We start from the raw sequence: 19,625 nt of genomic DNA, 5'->3' as shown, positions 1-19,625 counted from the left end.
TTTTGATTCATGGAGGGGATGGAAATATCATTTCCACGAGATTTTATAGAGTGTGGGGTGTGGCCCTAAAATCTAGTATTTTCAAAAAAGTAATGTACGGCCCACTTCATAGGAATATTCAAACCGTTCATTTTCTGCTTTTTCATGCATTAATCAAATGTAAAATGATGACCAAAAACAATAAATATCACCCAGGCTGTTACTAGCCCACTACTATTACTGTTACTATGGTTTGCGCCTTGTCGCATGATACATGCAAATGTTTAGCAGAATGGACATCTACTAAATACTAAACAGGGGTTACAGGGCCATTGGTGAAGGTTAGGTAAACCCAGAACCGAACCAAACCGATTATATATGGTTTTGGTTTGGTTCGGTTCGGTTCCATACATATATGGTTCGGTTCTGGTTCCAATTTCAGGGAACCGATTATATATGGTTCGGTTCTGGGTTTAGCCCAAAACCGAACCGAACCGAACCGAACCATGTCCTCCCTAGACAAAATGATGGCTGTGGATATTTTCGTAATTTCGGAAGCTTTTACTTGTTTATTACTGGCTACGCACCTTAACCGGAAATAGGCAAATCGAGGGTACCTGGGGACATGGTTTTAAATTTTGGATTTCTGTACCGAAACGGCCGAAACTTACTAAATTTCGGCCAAAATTACGGAAATTTCAGCAAATTCTGCAAAATTTGGGAAAAAATATTAATTTTTTATTCCTTTACTAAATTTCAGCAGAAATTACCAAAATTTCTGCCCAAAAAAACGACATTTCATGCGCCTTTACATAATTTCAGTTTCGCTTACCTCAGAAATTTGGGCCGAACCGAAATTTAAAACCTTGCCTGAATGCCTACGAACGAATGAGTGTTGGGCCTGGTAGACCGATAGTGGAACCAGGAGTGGAACCGAAGTAATCCAACATCCCACATGGCATGAGAAGGGTAGTTTTGCCATTTCAAAAGATAAAAAGAGACAAATCAAGGAGAAGATTGCTCAAATCAAGGAGAAGATTGCTCACATGCAAATAGGCTATTTGTTGGGTTCCACTCTGGGTCCCTTAGTCGGTTACCATATCATTATTCGGAATAAAATTGGACGGTGAAAAATTCACCCTCTTCTGTTGCAATATTCACCCCTATTTTTCAAAATGGACTGTACAGCCCACACCATAGGGTGATCCCGTCCATTTGATGGGCCAAAATGTAAGTTGGTTGGGCTTGGATCATCCACATGGCCCCAAAAATCATTACCATTGGATGATCCTAGCCCTCCGATCTATCCATAAACTAACTGTATATAATCAAATCTCCATAAATCAGACGCTGGGATTATCATATGGAAATGATTTTTGGCGCACAACTATTTACATTGTGACCCATCAAATGGACGGTTTGGATCATCCTATGGTGTGGGCTGTCCCATCCATTTTGAAAACTAGGGGTTGAATATTGTAATAGAAGGGGGTGAATTTATCACTGCCCGAAAAATATAAGGGGAGATGATATCTGCAATTCAATGTTTTGAGATCCATGCTCTCCTTGCCTGTCTTCTAGTAATTAATGGGCTTGTGAGAGCTTTTGGGAACTGTAAGAACCAGTTGACTGTCTTTTAAATACTAAAAGAAAAGGCAGTGGAGTGGGAGATCAAAACAGTGGAGTGTTGATATCATTTCCCAATATAAAATGGGGCGCTGATATCCCCCGCGCGGGACGGCAGGCTAACGTATTCCCACCATTTGACCGGTCTCTCTCTCTCTCTCTCCACACACACAACTGGAACAGTAGGTGGGCCCATCTTTGAACAACGTGGGCCCCGCCCATACCACACCATAGGATAATCTAAACTGTCCATTTGATGGGCCATAAACGTAAATAGGTTGCATCCCAAAATATTTTTCCATAGGAGGATCCCAGCCCTCCGATCTAAATAGAAACTACATCTTATGCAACCTCTGTAGATTGTAGGGTTGTGATCATCCTACGGAAATGATTTTTGGGGCACAACCCTTTTACATTGTGGCTCATCAAATGGACGGCTCGGATCATCCTATAGTCTGGACGGTACACTTCATTTTAAAAAATATGGGTGGGGCCTAAATTGGTACGAACCACACCATAGGATGATCCAAGCCATGGACGGCTTGGATCATCCTATGTTGTGGACGGTACGCTTCAATTTGAAAAATATCGGTGGGGCCTACAATTGGGCCTTAATGTTAGTGTACGACCAACTCCATAGGTTTATCCAAACCATGGACGGCTTGGATCATCCTATATTGTGGACGGGCCTTAATGTTACGGTATGACCACAGCATGATCCAAACCGTTCATTTGATGGGCCAACCCTTTCGGGGGCACAACCCATTTACGTTATGGCCCATCAAATGGACGGCTTGGATCATCCTATGTAGTGGACGGTACGCTTCAATTTGAAACAAATCGGTGGGGCCTACGATTGGGCCTTAATGTTACTGTACAACCAACTCCATAGGATTATCCAAACCATGGACAGCTTGGATCGTCCTATGTTGTGGATGGGCCTTAATGTTACGTTACGACCAACTCCATAGAATGATCCAAACCATTCATTTGATGGGCCACAATGTAAATAGGTTGTGCCCCAAAAATCATATTCATAGGATGATCACAACCCTACAATCTATAGAGGTTGCATAAGATGTAGTTTCTATTTTGATCGGAGGGCTAGGATCAGCCTATGGAAATGATATTTTGGGACACAACGTATTTATGTTTATGGCCCATCAAATGGACGGTTTGGATTATCCTACGGTGGTATGGGCGGGGCCTACGTTATTTAAAAATGGGCCCACCCGTCCACCAACGGTTTCTGTTGGGCCCACCAACTGTTCCTGTTGTGTGTGTGGAGAGGGGAGGGGGAATATCAGCGCCCTGTAAAATGGGGCGAAAATATCAAATCTCTATTCTTTTTGGTAGGGTTTCCCGCTCTACTTGATCGGATCTCAGATCCTTTCAAATCTTCCACCATGGATCCACTTCGGAAGACCTTCAATCCCAACAAGCAGCTTAAAGAAGAGTATGATTTTTTGAAACTCTCTCTCTCTCTCTTCCAACAATTCATATATTTAATCGTACATTAGTCCAAACCCTAACTTTCTATCGTTGTTTTTTTTCTCAGATTCGTGAGCAATTTGACTGGATCTTCCATCCTTGAGATTGCCGCTCTCTCAGCAATTGTACCTGTGAGTATTCTCGTTTTCTTTTTAATCACCGGTTATCACATTTGAATACCCTATCGAAGATCATGATCTTCAGAAGATTTTCTTTTAGATAGGATGCCTTATAGTTCTTTCTCTTTTTTCCAGATTCTGATGCTTCTTCGGCGCTCGATCAGCTCCAAGAGCATAAATGGTAATTTCCGATTTTATTTGATACTCAGCTTATTTGAAATTAGATCTGTTGAGCAGATGACAAGCGTAGATCTGTTGCACACTTGTGTCAAACCCTAGAAATTACGTATTTTTAGGACTTTGGTCTCCGTCTCGGAATAGATTCTCGAACATGTTCTCTGCTTGTTTTAAGAAATTGGTATGCATAGATTGATTTGCCGTCCTGCAATTATGATTTGAATTCTATAATTTGATTGCCAGGATATGCTGAAATTAGTGTTATCTCAGTAGGAGAAATGCCAGTATCTTGGATGCAGGTTAAGACTGTTGTGTTGGTATAATGCTTCTTGTATTTGTGTTATTTTCTAATTTGGGCCTTTTTATGACACGAGATCATTGGAGTGTCATAGGACATTCGGTGTTGCCTAGAGAAGCTAGGAGCATATCGTTGTGTTCTTTTCTAGTTGACATCGGTAGTTATGTTAAGAAGAGATTGAGTTATGTGCAAATTATGCTCCAATGTGGGACCATTCTTTCTTATAGGGACAATTTAGAAAGAAATAAGTGTAGGCGTTGCAATTTAATTAGTGGCGAAGTTGTAAATACAGAGACACGAGTTGACTTCTCAAGCACCACTGCACCTTGAGGGTGGACGTGTCATTTATGTCTTAGCGGTTATCTTTTGGTTTTGATTCCTGAAGTTTCTTTACTTTTCATGAAATTCTCTTCTAAGAACTTAGTTCACGTGATGGCGTTATGTTTGAACATAGAGGTTTTTTATTTTTTGAAAATGTTGAACACAGAGGTGTTAGTCGGCTTGAAATCTCTTAATCCTCCTTCTCGGTTCAATAAACGAACCACTTGGATGGATATGGGACCATCTGCTATTTCTAGAGAATCTATATGATGAATGGGCATACGGACACGTAAAGGTGGTATGATGGACGTACCGCCCTTGATATTTGATCCAACAGCAGCTTCTCAAAAAGTGAGCTCCTGTTGGATCAAATATCAAGGATGGGATGATGAGTACGAGTTTGTACGCCCACTCATCATATAATTTCTTGCTATTTCTATCCCTCCAAATGTTGAAATAGAAATCAACATTGTTGAATTTCTCAAACCAGAGGCATGCATCTTCTAGCTTCCAATTTCAGTGTCTTTGCTCAGTGGTTTTCTGTCATTCGTGATTGCAGCATTTATCGTTAGATGGTCATGTAAGAGATGATGCTAAATAAGCAAGTATGGAGAAATGCTCAGAGTAACTGGCATCTATCCACCACAAGCAAGTTGAGACTTAAATATGTAAGCATTTGTGGCTGAAAGATATGCAAGTGAATTTTCTGTCATCAAAGCATCTCCTGATCAATATTTGCCTTTATGTTTGCGTTAAAGATTCAAAATGACTATGATTTTGACATTCTTATCATACATGTTTTGCATCTCATGATAAGTATAATTTGCTACCTCAGTTATGCAGAAAGACAGTTTTTCATAGATATTATTTGTTTATACTGCTGCATGATGGAACTGCTAAAAAATAGGCTTGATTGATCATATTAAAGATATGGTATTTAACTAGCCTTATCTCAAGTTTTGATATGCTTGCATTAGCATGTGATTCTTCAGATTTTTTCAATGTCTCCTGAAATAGCTTTCAGTTTCTATAAATCTCATAAATAGAAATACTTTGCACATGCATCAATTTTACTAGCTATTCCCTTTTCCAAAATGTTGAATGTTTCCATGGGATGTCCATTTAAATTGTTTTTTATGGTGGAAGGTATGGAATGTGATTGCTAATTTATTTTTCAGATATTTTACGTTCCACGGGGTTTGTACAAAAGAAGAATGACGATGCGACTGTTTATCATAAAGATATGAGGAGTTACATGGTCACACTGACTATGGATTTTCTTTACATCATTCTGCCAATCCTTTCTATTTTTACAGTAAGTCTGTTCTCACTGAATTTATGAGCTTGAAGTAAAGTTTTGACAATCCCTCTTTCTTTTCTATATGTAATGTTTTATGATTTGCGTGCTGTAACTTGACGTCCTATATTGTTATCTTATGGGGCTTTAATGTCATTACTCATTACTCAATATGGCCTTAGGTGAGGAAGTTCCCATGTTTGTGGCCTCTGATTACCTCCAAGTTCAGATTGATTTATACTGTTTTAATTTCATTATTCAATATGGCCTTAGGTGAAAAAGTTTCCCTTTTCTTTCTAATATAATATTTTATGACTTGGTAGTTGTAAGTTGTAAATTGACGTCCTATATTGGCATCCTGTGATGCTTTGATTTTGTTATATTGTTATTCAATATGGCCTTAGTTGAGGAAGTTCTTCATCTTAGAGTCCTTTGATTGCCTCCTAGTTCTGATTTAAATATTGATCTCTTCCACTCAACCATTCACTAAATTATAATTATGTTATTATCCTTACTTATGCCAGGTTCTAGCAGAATGGACTTATGTTTGTGCAGTTTGCCTGATATTGCTGTTGCTTCTCTCCATCATAGCTGAAAGGTAAAATTTTCAACCTTGATAAGATTGATTTAGTGTGCCTTCTATTTGTTCAACAATCTCAGATCCACATGGCCTATCTGGAATGTTTGAGGCCGTTCCATGAGATATTAGCGCCGTTCCATGAGATATTAGCATATGGGGATTGTGTTTTTAAGATAAGTCTAAAGGCTGTAATTTTTTTTTTTCAGATTTATGACTTCTAAGTATTCCAAAGAAGGGGTTCAGCCTATATCTTCTCTTAGGATGAACATTTCATCATACCGAGTTTCCATGGTATGCATTCCCTTTGACCTAGCTGGTCTTCATATTATTATTCTAATCAATTCGTTAAAAAAAGTGGTTTCTATTTTGCCCCTTCTGAAGAATGATTTGCGTGTGATGTAGATGATTGTAACATGCTTGTGCATCTTGGCTGTTGACTTCAAAATATACCCTAGAAGATATGCTAAGACCGAGACTTATGGTACTGGTCTGGTAAGGTCTTTTAAGCTCTATCAGAAATTCAATTGTTGCTTCTTGATTTTTGGTTCTCTTTTATAAATGCAAGTCACTATACCGTCAAATGAACCTATCTCATTCATCACGGAAACAATTTCTTGAGTGCTCGAATGTAGAGTGTCTAATTAAATATGATCAGTCGAATTTCAATATACAACTGCTTCTTTGGAATAACTTTTAGTCTTCATTGTTAGTCAGTTAATCCAAGACAAGAAGGTCTGGGACTGGGATTAATGGTCCAATATTATAAATGCCAGAGTATTTGTTTCGTTTACATGAGCATGCGCTTACAGGCCCATATCTGCATCTAAAAGAGACTATTTTCCGTCCCAGATTGTTACTGTCTCAGAAGTATATTATCTTGACATTTTTACCTATATTTTTTGTGTACTTCCTAATTATCTGCTTATCTAAGAACGCCATGTTGCTTACTAAGAGCTTGCTCAACTACGCTGAGTACATTTGACTGTAATCACCACACTGGGTTGCATGTTGGTTGAAGATTGAAAGATACATTATTGCTCTTAATGTGCCAATTGGAAACGGAGAGAGTTTGTCTTCAAAGGGTTTCATGGACACTCATTACCATCCATGGTGCTAATGAGCAAAAAACTAAGTCCATTAATTTCCTTCAATCTTTTTCTGAAGCATTAAGCAACAATCCCTTCTTTGTTTTGAAACATATTTTATTAAAATGAAAAGCCGAAGTACAAGCTAAGGATCATCGTGCAGAGATTGCCTAATGGTGAGGTTTGGTCTATTTACACTAGATTTAGCTAGTCTGTCTGCTAGCTCATTTGCACTCCGAGGAGTATGATTAAAGGTAAAGCTAATTGTATTGTTGTTTCATCTGTCTTTTACTTCATGGATAGTAGCTGCCAATTTCCAAGGTCCTGTATTGTTGCCTTTTGCCCATGCAATTGCATTTTCAGAATCACCTTCAATCTGTATCCTTCCATTCATTTGCTCGTGAAAAATTCTCGAGCTCTGATTGTAGACAAGGAAGATGTGCCCGGCATGAGGCATTGGTAGAAAGAGTAAACTGAAAATTCCCCTCTAATCTCCCGAATGCTGACTCTTTTATCCTCAGCAGTCTCTTTAATAAATGTTGCCTCTAGAGTATCCAAGAATCTATCCACCCTCTCAGTCTCCAACCTCCGAAGCTAACATCGTACTTCTCAGCAATTGCTACCCTCTAGAGATGAGAGTGATCCTCGCAAACCTCCAAAGACATTTACCTAGCACCACTCTATTCATCGCCTTGATACTTGTGTTGTCCAATTCCCAAGGTGTCTTCAACTGAAAAGCTTCTTTCCAATTAACAAGATCAACATTCCAATTGAAAAACCTCCAAAGGCATTTCCAATCGAGCAGGTTCCTACTCTTGTTTCTGGCCCACGTATAACATACTCTGATCAAAGGAAAATCAACCAAAGCGTTTATCCATCAAACATAGAAAAGGTCAACATGCTAGATGAAACCCTCAAATGCCCCCGCACATTCATCGATGAATTTAGTGGCGTTGGAATCTCCTCCACACATACCAAGGATACTGCCATTTTCCTCTGATTGCTTCAAGCTCATCCCAAAAAATACGTCGTGCTGTCGAAGAGTTCGAACTGTAAAACCCTGTGAAAGTCCAAAAGGATCCATCGATCACCTTCCCTTTTTTTTTGTGAATGGCTCCATCGATCACCTTCGTAAGCAAGATAGGAATAGAATATGCTTCAATAACCTTTTCCTCCAAAGCAAATTGAGATACCTCCCAGGCCACCAAAATTCCGCCAGCTCCCCGTACCAAATTTCGGACGAGGAAACAGAAAGGTACAAATAAATCAGATTATTTTTTTGATCAAAAGTACTACGTGAAATCTTTGGCTGCCCTCCCCCAATCCCTATCCCTAACCCGTAAATACAACTTCCACAATATAAGCAAAACTTCACAAATGCAGTTTTATTAGCTCTAAAAGTACTCTTGCTACCCCTTTTGCTGGTAGCATTTTCTCATTGGTACCCTACAAAATGGTGCGAGCTTTGTTTGCGCTATGCATGCTATTAGATGTTTCTGCTTTTACAAACCCAAGGATTTGAAAGTTACATTAGTTTCCTCATTTGGTTATTTTATTTTATAGATTGTAAAGTAGAATCCATTGCTTGTATATTACTTGTAGCATATAGGAGTATAATTATTTCTTCTCTATGCACCAATGGCATCTTGTATGTTCTTCATACACCTACTGTTCTTTTGATACAACATGTAGCATTCTTGAAACTCTCCCTCTCTCTCTCTCTCCCTCTCTGTCTCCCTCTCTATACACGCGCACACACACACACACACACACACACACACACACAGAGAGAGAGAGAGAGAGAGAGAGAGAGAGAGAGAGAGAGAGGCACGCACGCACATATATGATTTTCCACAAGAGCTTTAAAGATCTTAAACTTTAGAAAGAGCTTAGGATTTTTCTCTAAGAAACCCAGATGTATCTACTTTAGTCATCCACTGATAGTGGGTCCTACCTTACGCCTGTGAATGACTGCACTCGAGTAGGATCCCGTCAGTATGTACCAACTCCAAAGGTCTTGATGCTCTAGACTTTGAGTCGGTTAAAGGTTGTCTTGTATACATGTATGTATGTGCTTGCGCGCGTGTGTATTTATTTGTATGTCTGTTTGTAAAATTTTATGAAATTGCAAGCTGCCAATCGAAGATAAATAACCTTTTTTTTCATATAGTCTGGATTCTGGACTAAAGTTATGAAGTTGGATTTTTCCTTTGACGGTTTTGTCAGTTGGACAAAAGCTAAACTTTGAAGTTTGTTCTATGCTTATTATTTTTCATCATTAAATGCCTTTGGTGGTTATTAAAAACACAAAAATTATCCTGTATCTTTATGAATTCTTAAAACTTGCATGTGTAACAGATGGATCTCGGCGTAGGATCATTTGTACTGGCAAATTCGTTTGTTTCCAAACAGGCTCGGAATGCCACATCAGTGTAAGTCATTTTGACTTTTTTAGTTGGTGAGCTGCTTATAGCCTGAAACTAACTTGCATTTTCTACAAGAATATGCTTGGTTTAGTTAAATGTTGATTTTCCTGATTATACTTAATATAAGTAGAAATGCCAACGGCTATGGCTATGCATCTACATTTTGTTATACTTAATATATGGGAATGCCTTTCAGTGTCTGATCTAATGTTTTCTTCTACAAATATTTTGTAAATATTTAAGATTGCCTACACTGGCATCATGTAGCTGGTACATTATTTTTTTAAAGTTATTGTGTGATGTGTGGGTGGTGGGTGGGTGGCATTCAACGCTTAAGTTTTACTGAAGTGGTAGGTAAATATGGGGACAATGTATTCTAGACATTTTCATTGTTACTTCTGCTCTAATGAAATTTGGAGTCAGATATGGTAGGCAGGCTGATTTAATGACTCTGGCTGAGGCTGAAGTTGGACTGAGGTTGAAATTGCTAACTGCTAGCTGTCCAAGAATTTCCATGTATTTACAGGGTTTTCCGGATAAAGGGGCAAAAATCTCTGAATGTATTTGTCGTGATGGTGATGGTTTGCGTGTGTGAGTGGGTGCGAGGGTGCAGGCGGGTGGGCGCGCACGTGTGTGTTGGTGAGTGGGTGGGTGGTGGTGGTGGGGTGTTCTCTGTAGGAATCTAAAAGATAGTGAGTTTGAGTGTACTCTCTCTCTCTCTCTCTCTCTCTCTCTCTCTCTCTCTCTCTCTCTCTCTCTCTCGGCATGCTTGAGGGGGTATTTGTTTCTCAGGTGGATCGTGAGCTGTGTGTTTGGGCAGCATATTCTCATGGTTCCTTATTGACTAATTCTTTTTTCAAGGTTCCCAAAACAAAGAAATATCACAAACTGATTTTAGGTATGAGTTGGATTGCTCCGGTTCCATCTAGGTTTCAAGGCTTTCCCTGAACCACGATTAGAAATAAAATCAAGACTCTTGACAGACTCCAAAAGAAGAACATTCGTTCGGCATATAAATGCCTGCTTTGTGGCTAGGAAGAGGAATCAATGTGTCATATTTTTATTCATTGTAAGATAGCTAGAAATATATGGAGTTTGGTATAATGTGGATCTTCCTAAAACGCATTGTGATCTTATTATTGGTTGGAAATGCAATTACTTAGGAGATAGAGGGAAAACTTTAATGGAGATGATACCTTTTTTGCATTTTCCTGGGCTATAGTAAGCAGAGAAATCAATGGACTTTTAAGAGGAGGACGATACCAAGAAGGTGGTTTTGGACTCGAATAACGATTTAGTCAATTGAGCACTAGTAAGGAAGGTCTTTTGGGGAGTTACTACTCACGACTTCTTTAGGGAATGGAAAGAGGTTCTTGAGAGTAATATCTGAAGGCAAAACTGCCTAAAATTTAAGATTGCTGGGTTTCTGTTCCGTAATCCAGGTTGGAGGACTTGGGCGGAGTATTTTTTATTGTGTTTTAATTACCATTGCGAATTCTTATTGGTTATGTATTGCATAAATTCAATTGGTTACATATTGCATGAATTCAGATGTAATTATTTATGTTCTTGTCTGCTTGTTGGTTGATGACCCTTTTGATAGAAGCCTATGGCTAATGGATCACATCAAATGAAGATTTTATCTTTCTTCCCCAGGGGATGGAAGGCATCACTTCAATCTGTAAGTCCACTACTCTTGCTAGGATTTGGTCGGCTCATATTTACAGCTCGTGTAGATTATCAGGTGAGGAACTCTTTCTCATTTTGTTGTGTCTTTTACAACTCAGTATATGTGGTGTCTCTCTCTCTCTCTCTCTCTCACACACACACACACACACGCAAGAAGCAAGAAGCTGAACTCCCAACAATTGTGTATTCCATCCATGTTTTTTTCACTTGTTGAAAGTAATGAGCCATTTGTTTAAAATGACTGAAATGCTCATGCTCATGCTTTCCTTTCTATCTTTCCTCTTCTTATAGAACCAACAGCCCCCCTCCTCCCTCCTCCCCCCCACCACGACACCCACCCACCACAACCACGCAAAAAAATAAATAAAAAATCCCTCTCTTTGCTATTCTATTGCTATTCCCTCTCTGCAACAAGGTCGATTGAACCTTCATGGAACACATACCTCTTCTTCTATTCCTCCACTACCCCACCTTCATGGACCACCTTTTGTTTCCCTTCTCTTTCTTGTCTTGCTTGGGTCGACCAGTGCAACTATAGTTGCATATGCTCCTTTAGCATCTTACGGACACTCAACATGGTGTTCTTTATTGTTTTATGGCAAACATAATTAGATTTATAATTTCAATCGCTTGTGGCTGTTATGCTTGATCAATTTGTGTCATTAAAACTTCCAAGACATAAAATTATGGCATCAGAAATCTAGTTTTAAAAGCTTCCGATAAATTTGTGGCTGCTTGAAGTGCATAAGATCTGTTGTGTTTGGTCTTCAAGGTATTTACTGCATTTGGCTAGGGATGTTATTCTGTTGTAGATCTCAGTATTTCTGATATATTAGAGAGCGTCTTTGTTTAGTTTGATGGAACAAAATTCTCACTTTAGGAGTTCTACTTTTGAATATTTGTTGAAGGCCAAGGCTTGTTGGCCATGCTTGATGGGATTGCAGTCAAGTCCTCTGCGGACAAAGGACTTTCTCGATGGAAGATATATATCGCTCCCTTCATTACTTAGATATTGAATTTTGTTGAAGTGAAACCATCCATTGCTCTAAATTTACCTCCTTACAAGACCTAACAGGAGATGTGGATTTATCCTTGAAATACGATTTATCATAGTATTGCGAAGGGAATAAAGATTTTCAAACGTACTATTCTTGCTCCGTGTCATTATCGGTTGAACAAGAAACTACCTTTCAAAACCATTCTGATGATTGGTCTATAGAATTTTGAAAGCTCCAGGAGTGGAGCCGAGTCATGTAGTTTATGCATTTATGGCCTGAGTTTGAGACTGCACATGCTAACTTTATTAGCCATGGCACATATCTGTATTTCCAATCCACTTTGTCTGAATGACTCGAGGTTGAAACCCCTATCTGTACTCAGCCAACATTAAATTTCAGTTCTTTTTCATCATTAGATACCTTACCTTTTGCGTATAGTGACAAGGGAAGTGCCTGACAGCTTGACATTAGCAAGATGCAATGCTTTGAAGGTAAAGAGTTTGGACACACTAGACAAGGGATTAACAAGGCCCACCCCGAAATGGTAAAGGCAGAGGGGTGGAACTCAAAATGCTTCCCAGGCAAATCTTTCCACAAGTTTGATGGCTCAATCCATTCCTCCCTCTATAGATTCTATTCAGAAATTGATACATGAAACCATTGTGGATGCTCTTCCCAGTGCCGTATCCACAACTTCCCCTTTGGGACAATTTGTGATGGGTTCTCATCCCTTTGGGACAATTGATTAGGTGATTTCAAAGAATATATTTACATGGGTTCTATCATTCAATATATATATATATATATATATATATATATATATATATATATATATATATATATATATATATAGAGAGAGAGAGAGAGAGAGAGAGAGAGAGAGAGAGAGAGAGAGAGAGAGAACGGTTTCTACACACAAGTGTAGATAAGTTATCTACACACTAGCTTAAAATACAGTGGAGGGCATATTGTTTGGGTGATCCAAACCATTCATTTGATTGGCCCTCACATAGATAGGGTGTCCACAAAAAATCAGCTCCATAGGATCATCCCAACCCTACGATTTGTGAAGGTAAAATGGACGTGTATAAACCTTCACAAATCTGTCCATTTTTTGCCTCCACGGTTCGAAGGGTTAGGATGATCCAATGAAGCTGATTTTTTGGGCACACCCTATCTATGTGAGGGCCCATCAAATGAATGCTTTGGATCATCCAAGCAACGTGGGCCCCCACTGTATTTTGAGCTAGTGTGTAGATAACTTATCTACACTTGTGTGTAGAAACCGTTTTCTCATATATATACACATACACGGGTTCTCATCTTATAGGTGTGAATTTGTGATGTATATTTTCTTTTTTCAGTGTTAGGATTTAGTATGTAGATATTTATGCTGCTGAAAGCTGGGTTGAAACATCTGACTTGCTTTTTTAGCTATGATGGAAATGAACTGTTGTTGTTTATTTATCCTCTAAAGTAGGGGTAATCATGATTCTTCAAAGTCAAGAAAACCATAATAGCTTTTCAACCTGAAGAGAATACGGTGCAAAAATTAGGCTTAAAAGTTTATCTTTATTCGCATGAGAAATATATGAAGATGTACCATATGAAATTTGGTGAGACAACAACACCAAATACTATAATATTGGGAAGGCTAAAGCTTGGGAAACCAATGATTATCAGCAATTTTGGTGGCTTTTAATGGTTAACATTATTGGGTAAAATCTTTTTCTACCAATTTGAAAATAAACACTTTGATGTGATCTTCATCTAGTTTCGTGGCAGAGGATGGAGCGATAATTGCAACTGCTAGTGATCTTGTCGATCGTTGGCTCATCTGTGCTCGATTGGCTTTGCATCTTATGGGACTAGATATTTATTTGTGGGACTCATGGTGCTACACTTCTGTCCATCTAGCCTAACCCTTCTTTTGTGTGTTAAAATAAATCAATGTTTATTTGTAGCTGTTACTCAGCTTTAGCTATATTACAAGAAGTTAGCATGATTCGTCATAAGTGGAGCAGGTTGTACTTTTTCCAATGACTTAGGATATACTTCCTCTTTTCAATATGAAATATCAAGAGTGCATCCCATGCAATGGGTTTGAATGGAGGTTCATTTCATAATTTATTTTCTTATTGTGCTCCCTGTATGTGAGGGCATTCTTTTCTCTATTCTTTGTAGGTTCATGTGGGGGAATATGGTGTGCATTGGAATTTCTTTTTCACACTTGCAGCTATATCTATCCTGACATCCATAATTAGAATTCATCCTCAATATTGTGGCATTATTGGTTCGTCACTTCTTATAGGTATAATCTTATTAAGAATGATTAGCTATTGGATCACTTTTTGGGTTTGATCCTAGGGCACATTAAGTGCTCAATTGAATCTTTACTCCTTTTCAGGTTACCAGATATGTTTACTCTGTGGGTTAAATGAGTACCTCATCTCTAACAAACGGGAGATGAACATTATCAGCCAAAATAAGGAGGGCATTTTTAGTATCTTCGGTGAGGATTACTTTTATGATTCTATCTTTTTTAAGCTTGTTGATTGGTGGCTTTGTGCTTTAAAATTGAAATTATGGGCTATGCATTATGAGCTACCTTATTTTAATATTACATTTTATTTAAGATATTCTTTATGCACTAGTCTACTGTATGCCTTTGTTGGACGTGGGCTCTCTAAATAACGATTATTATTTTATGATTTACCTTCAATTTATGTTATTTTTTAGATCATAGGCATTGATTTTAATCTCACGTATAAATATTTGCGAGAGCTTTATTACCCAAACTAATAGATCCAATAACTTGACATTTGCCGAGCGTACTCTATTTTATAAGGTTTGGGAGTGGGTTAAGGATCCCTCTTGTCTAGGCTTATAAGCTGCAAGAAGATCTCCTTTGTATGGGTAGTCTGGTGAATATGGAGTCAAATAAGTGAGAATCTGAAATGTTGGGATGTCTACCAATGCCCCTTGGTACAATGAAGCATCAACTTGTGACGAGTATTTTGCTTTCAAACTTAAGACTGAAAAGAAATTTTAGAGTAAATAGCGCAGAAAATAGATATATATTAGAATGAGGATGTGCAGTACCAAATCTTGTGATTCGAGGTATGGTACCATCTGCCAAGTTAACAGAATTCAATGAAAAAGACTTATTAAGAATACTCACCCGTGTCACCAGTAATATTATTCAAAGCACCAGAGTCAATGATGCAACGAGCTCATGACACATAAGAAAACAATGTAGCACCTGTATTAACAATTAATTGTTGTAGAAGCTAAAGAACTTGAGGACCCCTACAGATTTGGACCATTGTAGGTAGTTGAAGAATGATTCCCATGACTTCCTCTCTTTATTTATATATGTATCAGTCATGTTTCACAAATTACAAGTATGCTGATCCTATTTGGCTTAAGTGATGGGGCCTATACTTATATCCTGTTTTGTATAAGATAGCAATAGACACATAATTGTTTAGTGTTAACTTGTTCGTCGCAAGTCCGTCCTTTGACCCCAAATAATTTAGTAATTCACATGATACATTAAACAAAACGTTTAGCGTCACTTGACTTGGTTGTAATAATAACTTGAGCACAGCTTCAAAAAATGTTGATGGTTAGCCATGTTTACCATGTATGAAAGAATTAAATGGTCCAACTTTTTATATATATGGTTCTCTTATTGGTGCATTTGTGTAATGCAATACCAAATCCATGTGAATCATTTTTTTTTGGGAAAAATACACTTAGACCCCCTGTGGTTTCTGACACATTCAACTTAACCCCTAATGTTTAAAAAGTTACAAATAGACCCCCTGTGGTTTCAATTTGTGTAAGTTAGACCCCCTCAGTTGACGGTTCATCCACAGATTGAAGGGTTAGGATGATCCTATGGAGCTGATTTTTTGGGCACACCCTATCTATGTCAGGGCCCATCAAATGAACGCTTTGGATCATCCAAACAATGTGGGTCCACTGTGTTTTTGGTAGTGTTTGGATTCGGGCCCACACTACCAAAAACACAGTGTGCCCACATTGTTTGGATGATCCAAAGTGTTCATTTGATGGCCCTGACATAGATAGGGTGTGCCCAAAAAAATCAGCTCCATTGGATCATCCTAACCCTTCAATCTGTGGACGAACCGTCAACTGAGAGGGTCTACCTTACACAAATTGAAATCACAGGGGGTCTATTTGTAACTTTTTAAACATTAGAGGTTAAGTTGAATGTGTCAGAAACCACAGGGGGTGATAGGTAAGCTGAGATGGAACCTCAGACCTCAAGGTTGAAGGCCAAAGCCCTTACCATCGTCTAGAGGCTCAATCCCTAATTCCATGTGAATCATTGTTTCTCGTTCCTCTTTTTTCTTTTAGTAAAGTTTCCTTTCCTATGAGAATAATACACATGTGAATCAATCACTATAATTTTATGAGCGGCTCTGGAAATTCAAGTTGGTACAAGATCACTATTATATTATTGCTCATAAGGAAGAAAATATTGATACAAGACTGCTAAAATAATTTTATGTATAGCACATTTAATAAAATCACAGAAGATTATTCTTTTATCTTAATGTTCAATTATGAACAGTATTTAAATTCGGACATTACATAAATCACAACTAAGATGAAAGCAGACCAGGGAAAAGGCTGACTTGACTATGGTGGCTGATAGCCTGGTAGCCTGATGCACACATAACTTCTGGAATCTGTGGGTTATGTAACTGTTGAATAAGATTAGTTTGATGTATGAGTGAATGACATGTTTTACCGTGTACGATTTCTCTTTAATTCTTGAATTTTTTGTTTGTGTTTTCAGGGTACTGGGGTATGTATCTTGTTGGCATCCAATTAGCAAATCATTTGTTCTTTGGAAATACCACAGCCAATAAAATGAGAAGTGTTCAATGGACAAGAATTAGAGTCTGGGCTCTTGCGGTTCTGTTTTGGTATATCTTTTTTTTTTTAAATTAACAATTTTATTAATAACCCAGTTCGAGTACAACCAAAAAAGCCGGGGATAAGATGTCCCCTGGTATATCTGTTTTGGTATATCTTTTGTTGCAGGAAATTTTTCGTATATATTCTTTTGTAGGTAATTTTCATTTCAGCATTGATTTATTTACTTTTGAAAGCTGTACCTGTCTAATCCTTTATTTCATTGCATGTTGAATAGGTCAATAACTATCATTTTAGACAAGCATGTTGAGAGAATTTCCCGGCGTATGGTAAGATCTGTCTCAGATTGACACTGTAACTCATCAGTATTCTAGTAACAAAAGTTAATTCTTCATTACTGTTTGTGTAAAAGTTTTATCTGTAATATTTTTGAGACAAGAATCTGGTTATATATTTGACAAAAGAAACTGATTTGTGCCATCGTTGATTTTCATATACAAAAATATATAAACACCATTGTAATCTGGGTATTTGAATTCTCAAATCTCAACATGTTCTTCCATTTGCTGCTAACTAGTTCTTGAAAACCTTGATGCAGTGCAATCTGGCTTATGTTACTTTTGTATTCGCACAAAACTTTCAGGTAATTCCATTTTCCTCTCTTAAGAAATCATGTTGATTCTCATGGGTTACAATTGTTTTGCTATTTCTTTTCACTATTAAAATCACGTTTGTAATAGGTTTTTTGTAATTATAGACATTGGCAGTGTGAACTTTTAGGAAATAGAATTTCAAGACAAAGTGCTCCACTAGTAGATATAGACTTTTCATATACGTAACAGGAACTAGAATTTCAAGAATAAGTATTCAGCTAGTAGATAGACTTATCATATACTCTCATTCATACTAATCCTGTATTTAGTACTTTTATGGAAAAAGTGTTACTGAAATTTCAAGCATGCTGTATCGATCATCTCGGTTGCCGGGCCCTTCTTTTCAGTCACTAATATTCCTTACCATTCAAAAACAAAAATTAATCATATGAAGACTAAGAAGCATATAATATCTCCCCTCACATGGCCCCAGTTAGCATTTTGTTAGTGGGAAATGTTCCTCTATAAGAACATTTCCGTCTCCCTATTCGTGAAGCTATACATGACACATGCTTTTTCTTTCTTTTCCAAAAAGGTACATTACACGTGTTTAAAATCCGGACAATGCATCCATCAGGCCTAACCATGGGTGGGTCATAGCTCAAAAATCCCACTAATTGGACTATTCTAGCTGTCTGCGGAGAGTAACTATCCTGTTGAATGTGGATTATTGTTTGTTGCTTTTAACTGTACTTACTCTTATGGTTAGGATCATCCCCTCCATATGAATGTTGGACCATACCCATCAAAGTTGGGGCCCACCAGATGATCTTGTATGAGTGTGTTATGTTTACAATATTGGTATCATATATATGGAGAAAATTTCAGACAGGCTTTATATTTTCCTCTGTTGTAAGCCCCCCTGAGATTCCTTTTTGATTACTTCATTTTATCATGCAAGTTGAAATGGTTCAATCTATTTCTCCAATCAAAATGTCATATATCTCTACTTTTCCGTTTTCATTGTAGCATGTTTAATCAATCAGAACATGGCTAAAGTCACTAAACATGCAATCAATTTTACTGTGGAATTCGCTAGGCAATTTTGCTGAAAGCCATTTTTCTGCTTGCTTTTGCATAAGAGAACAGCCACATGGGTTGACTTTTTAGCAGATTTTGTCTTATTCATTTAATTCATCCAAAGTGGCTGTTCTCTCATGCAAATTTGAGCGGTGAAAAAGTGCCTGCGAAATTGTGTAGCAAATCCCTTTTACTGTATATCTTATTTTTTGTTCTTCAATCAGGCTGTTTTTTATATCTCTATTTTCCCATTTTCATCTTTTTATGTAATAGCAAGAAATTGTACTGTCAAACAATTTCTTGTCGACCTTTGTAAATTAAAATTTACAAGATTGAGTGCTTCCAGTTAGATGCATTTCCGTTCCTCATTAAGTTGCGTATTTATATTTTGGTGGATAAAATGTATAATTTTTGCAGGTGTTGGCGATTCTAATGCTTTCAGATTTTATCCCTGGACCAAAAACTTCAATTCTCGAAGAAGCATTCAATCGGAATTTACTGGGCTCGTTTGTTCTGGTGAGCCAAACTAATTTATTTTCATTCAATTGCTTTGGTACATGAACTAAATTCTAAATCTGGAACCCAAGAAGTTCAACTTGTTATTTTTCAATGCAGGCAAATGTCCTTACAGGGGTGATAAACTTGTATGTGGATACCCTCTCTGCCTCATCTCTTTCATCCTTCAGTATTTTGGTCGGGTATGCCTTTGTTTTATCTGTTCTTTCCGGCATTGCCACGTTCACCGGCTTCAAATTGAAATTTTGGTAAATTTTGATTTCTGAATTTATAAAGCATTATTGTGTTTTTGTTTCCTAGGCCATTATATTTGCAGTGAATCTGAGGCCCATAGCCCATCTACATCGCGTCCCAACTCGATTGTTTCTAATCCCAAGAGAGAAAATGATAGAACAACTGAACAACTGAAAACATGGAAATATTAAATTTGGTGGTCGGC

General features: G+C 37.8%; 1 protein-coding gene across 1 annotated transcript; it reads left to right on the top strand.

Moving 5' to 3' along the window:
- Positions 1-2,881: 2,881 nt before the first annotated feature.
- LOC143884252 (transferases, transferring acyl groups) lies at positions 2,882-19,483 on the top strand. The gene is made up of 16 exons (XM_077387716.1): positions 2,882-3,061; positions 3,164-3,227; positions 3,351-3,396; positions 5,190-5,326; positions 5,833-5,906; positions 6,095-6,179; positions 6,291-6,380; positions 9,332-9,405; positions 11,056-11,143; positions 14,271-14,397; positions 14,494-14,598; positions 16,918-17,047; positions 17,275-17,326; positions 17,596-17,640; positions 19,088-19,186; positions 19,286-19,483. The coding sequence occupies exons 1-16, from the start codon at positions 3,012-3,014 to the stop codon at positions 19,436-19,438; spliced, it is 1,419 nt and encodes a 472-aa protein (XP_077243831.1). The 5' UTR covers positions 2,882-3,011; the 3' UTR covers positions 19,439-19,483.
- Positions 19,484-19,625: the final 142 nt, after the last annotated feature.

This window comes from Tasmannia lanceolata, unplaced genomic scaffold (genome assembly GCF_043159265.1).
Source record: "Tasmannia lanceolata isolate RefF3 unplaced genomic scaffold, GAP_Taslan_0.1 ptg000008l, whole genome shotgun sequence".
In the NCBI taxonomy this organism is placed as follows: Eukaryota; Viridiplantae; Streptophyta; class Magnoliopsida; order Canellales; family Winteraceae; genus Tasmannia; species Tasmannia lanceolata.
This window is presented reverse-complemented; position numbering and strand designations above follow the sequence as displayed.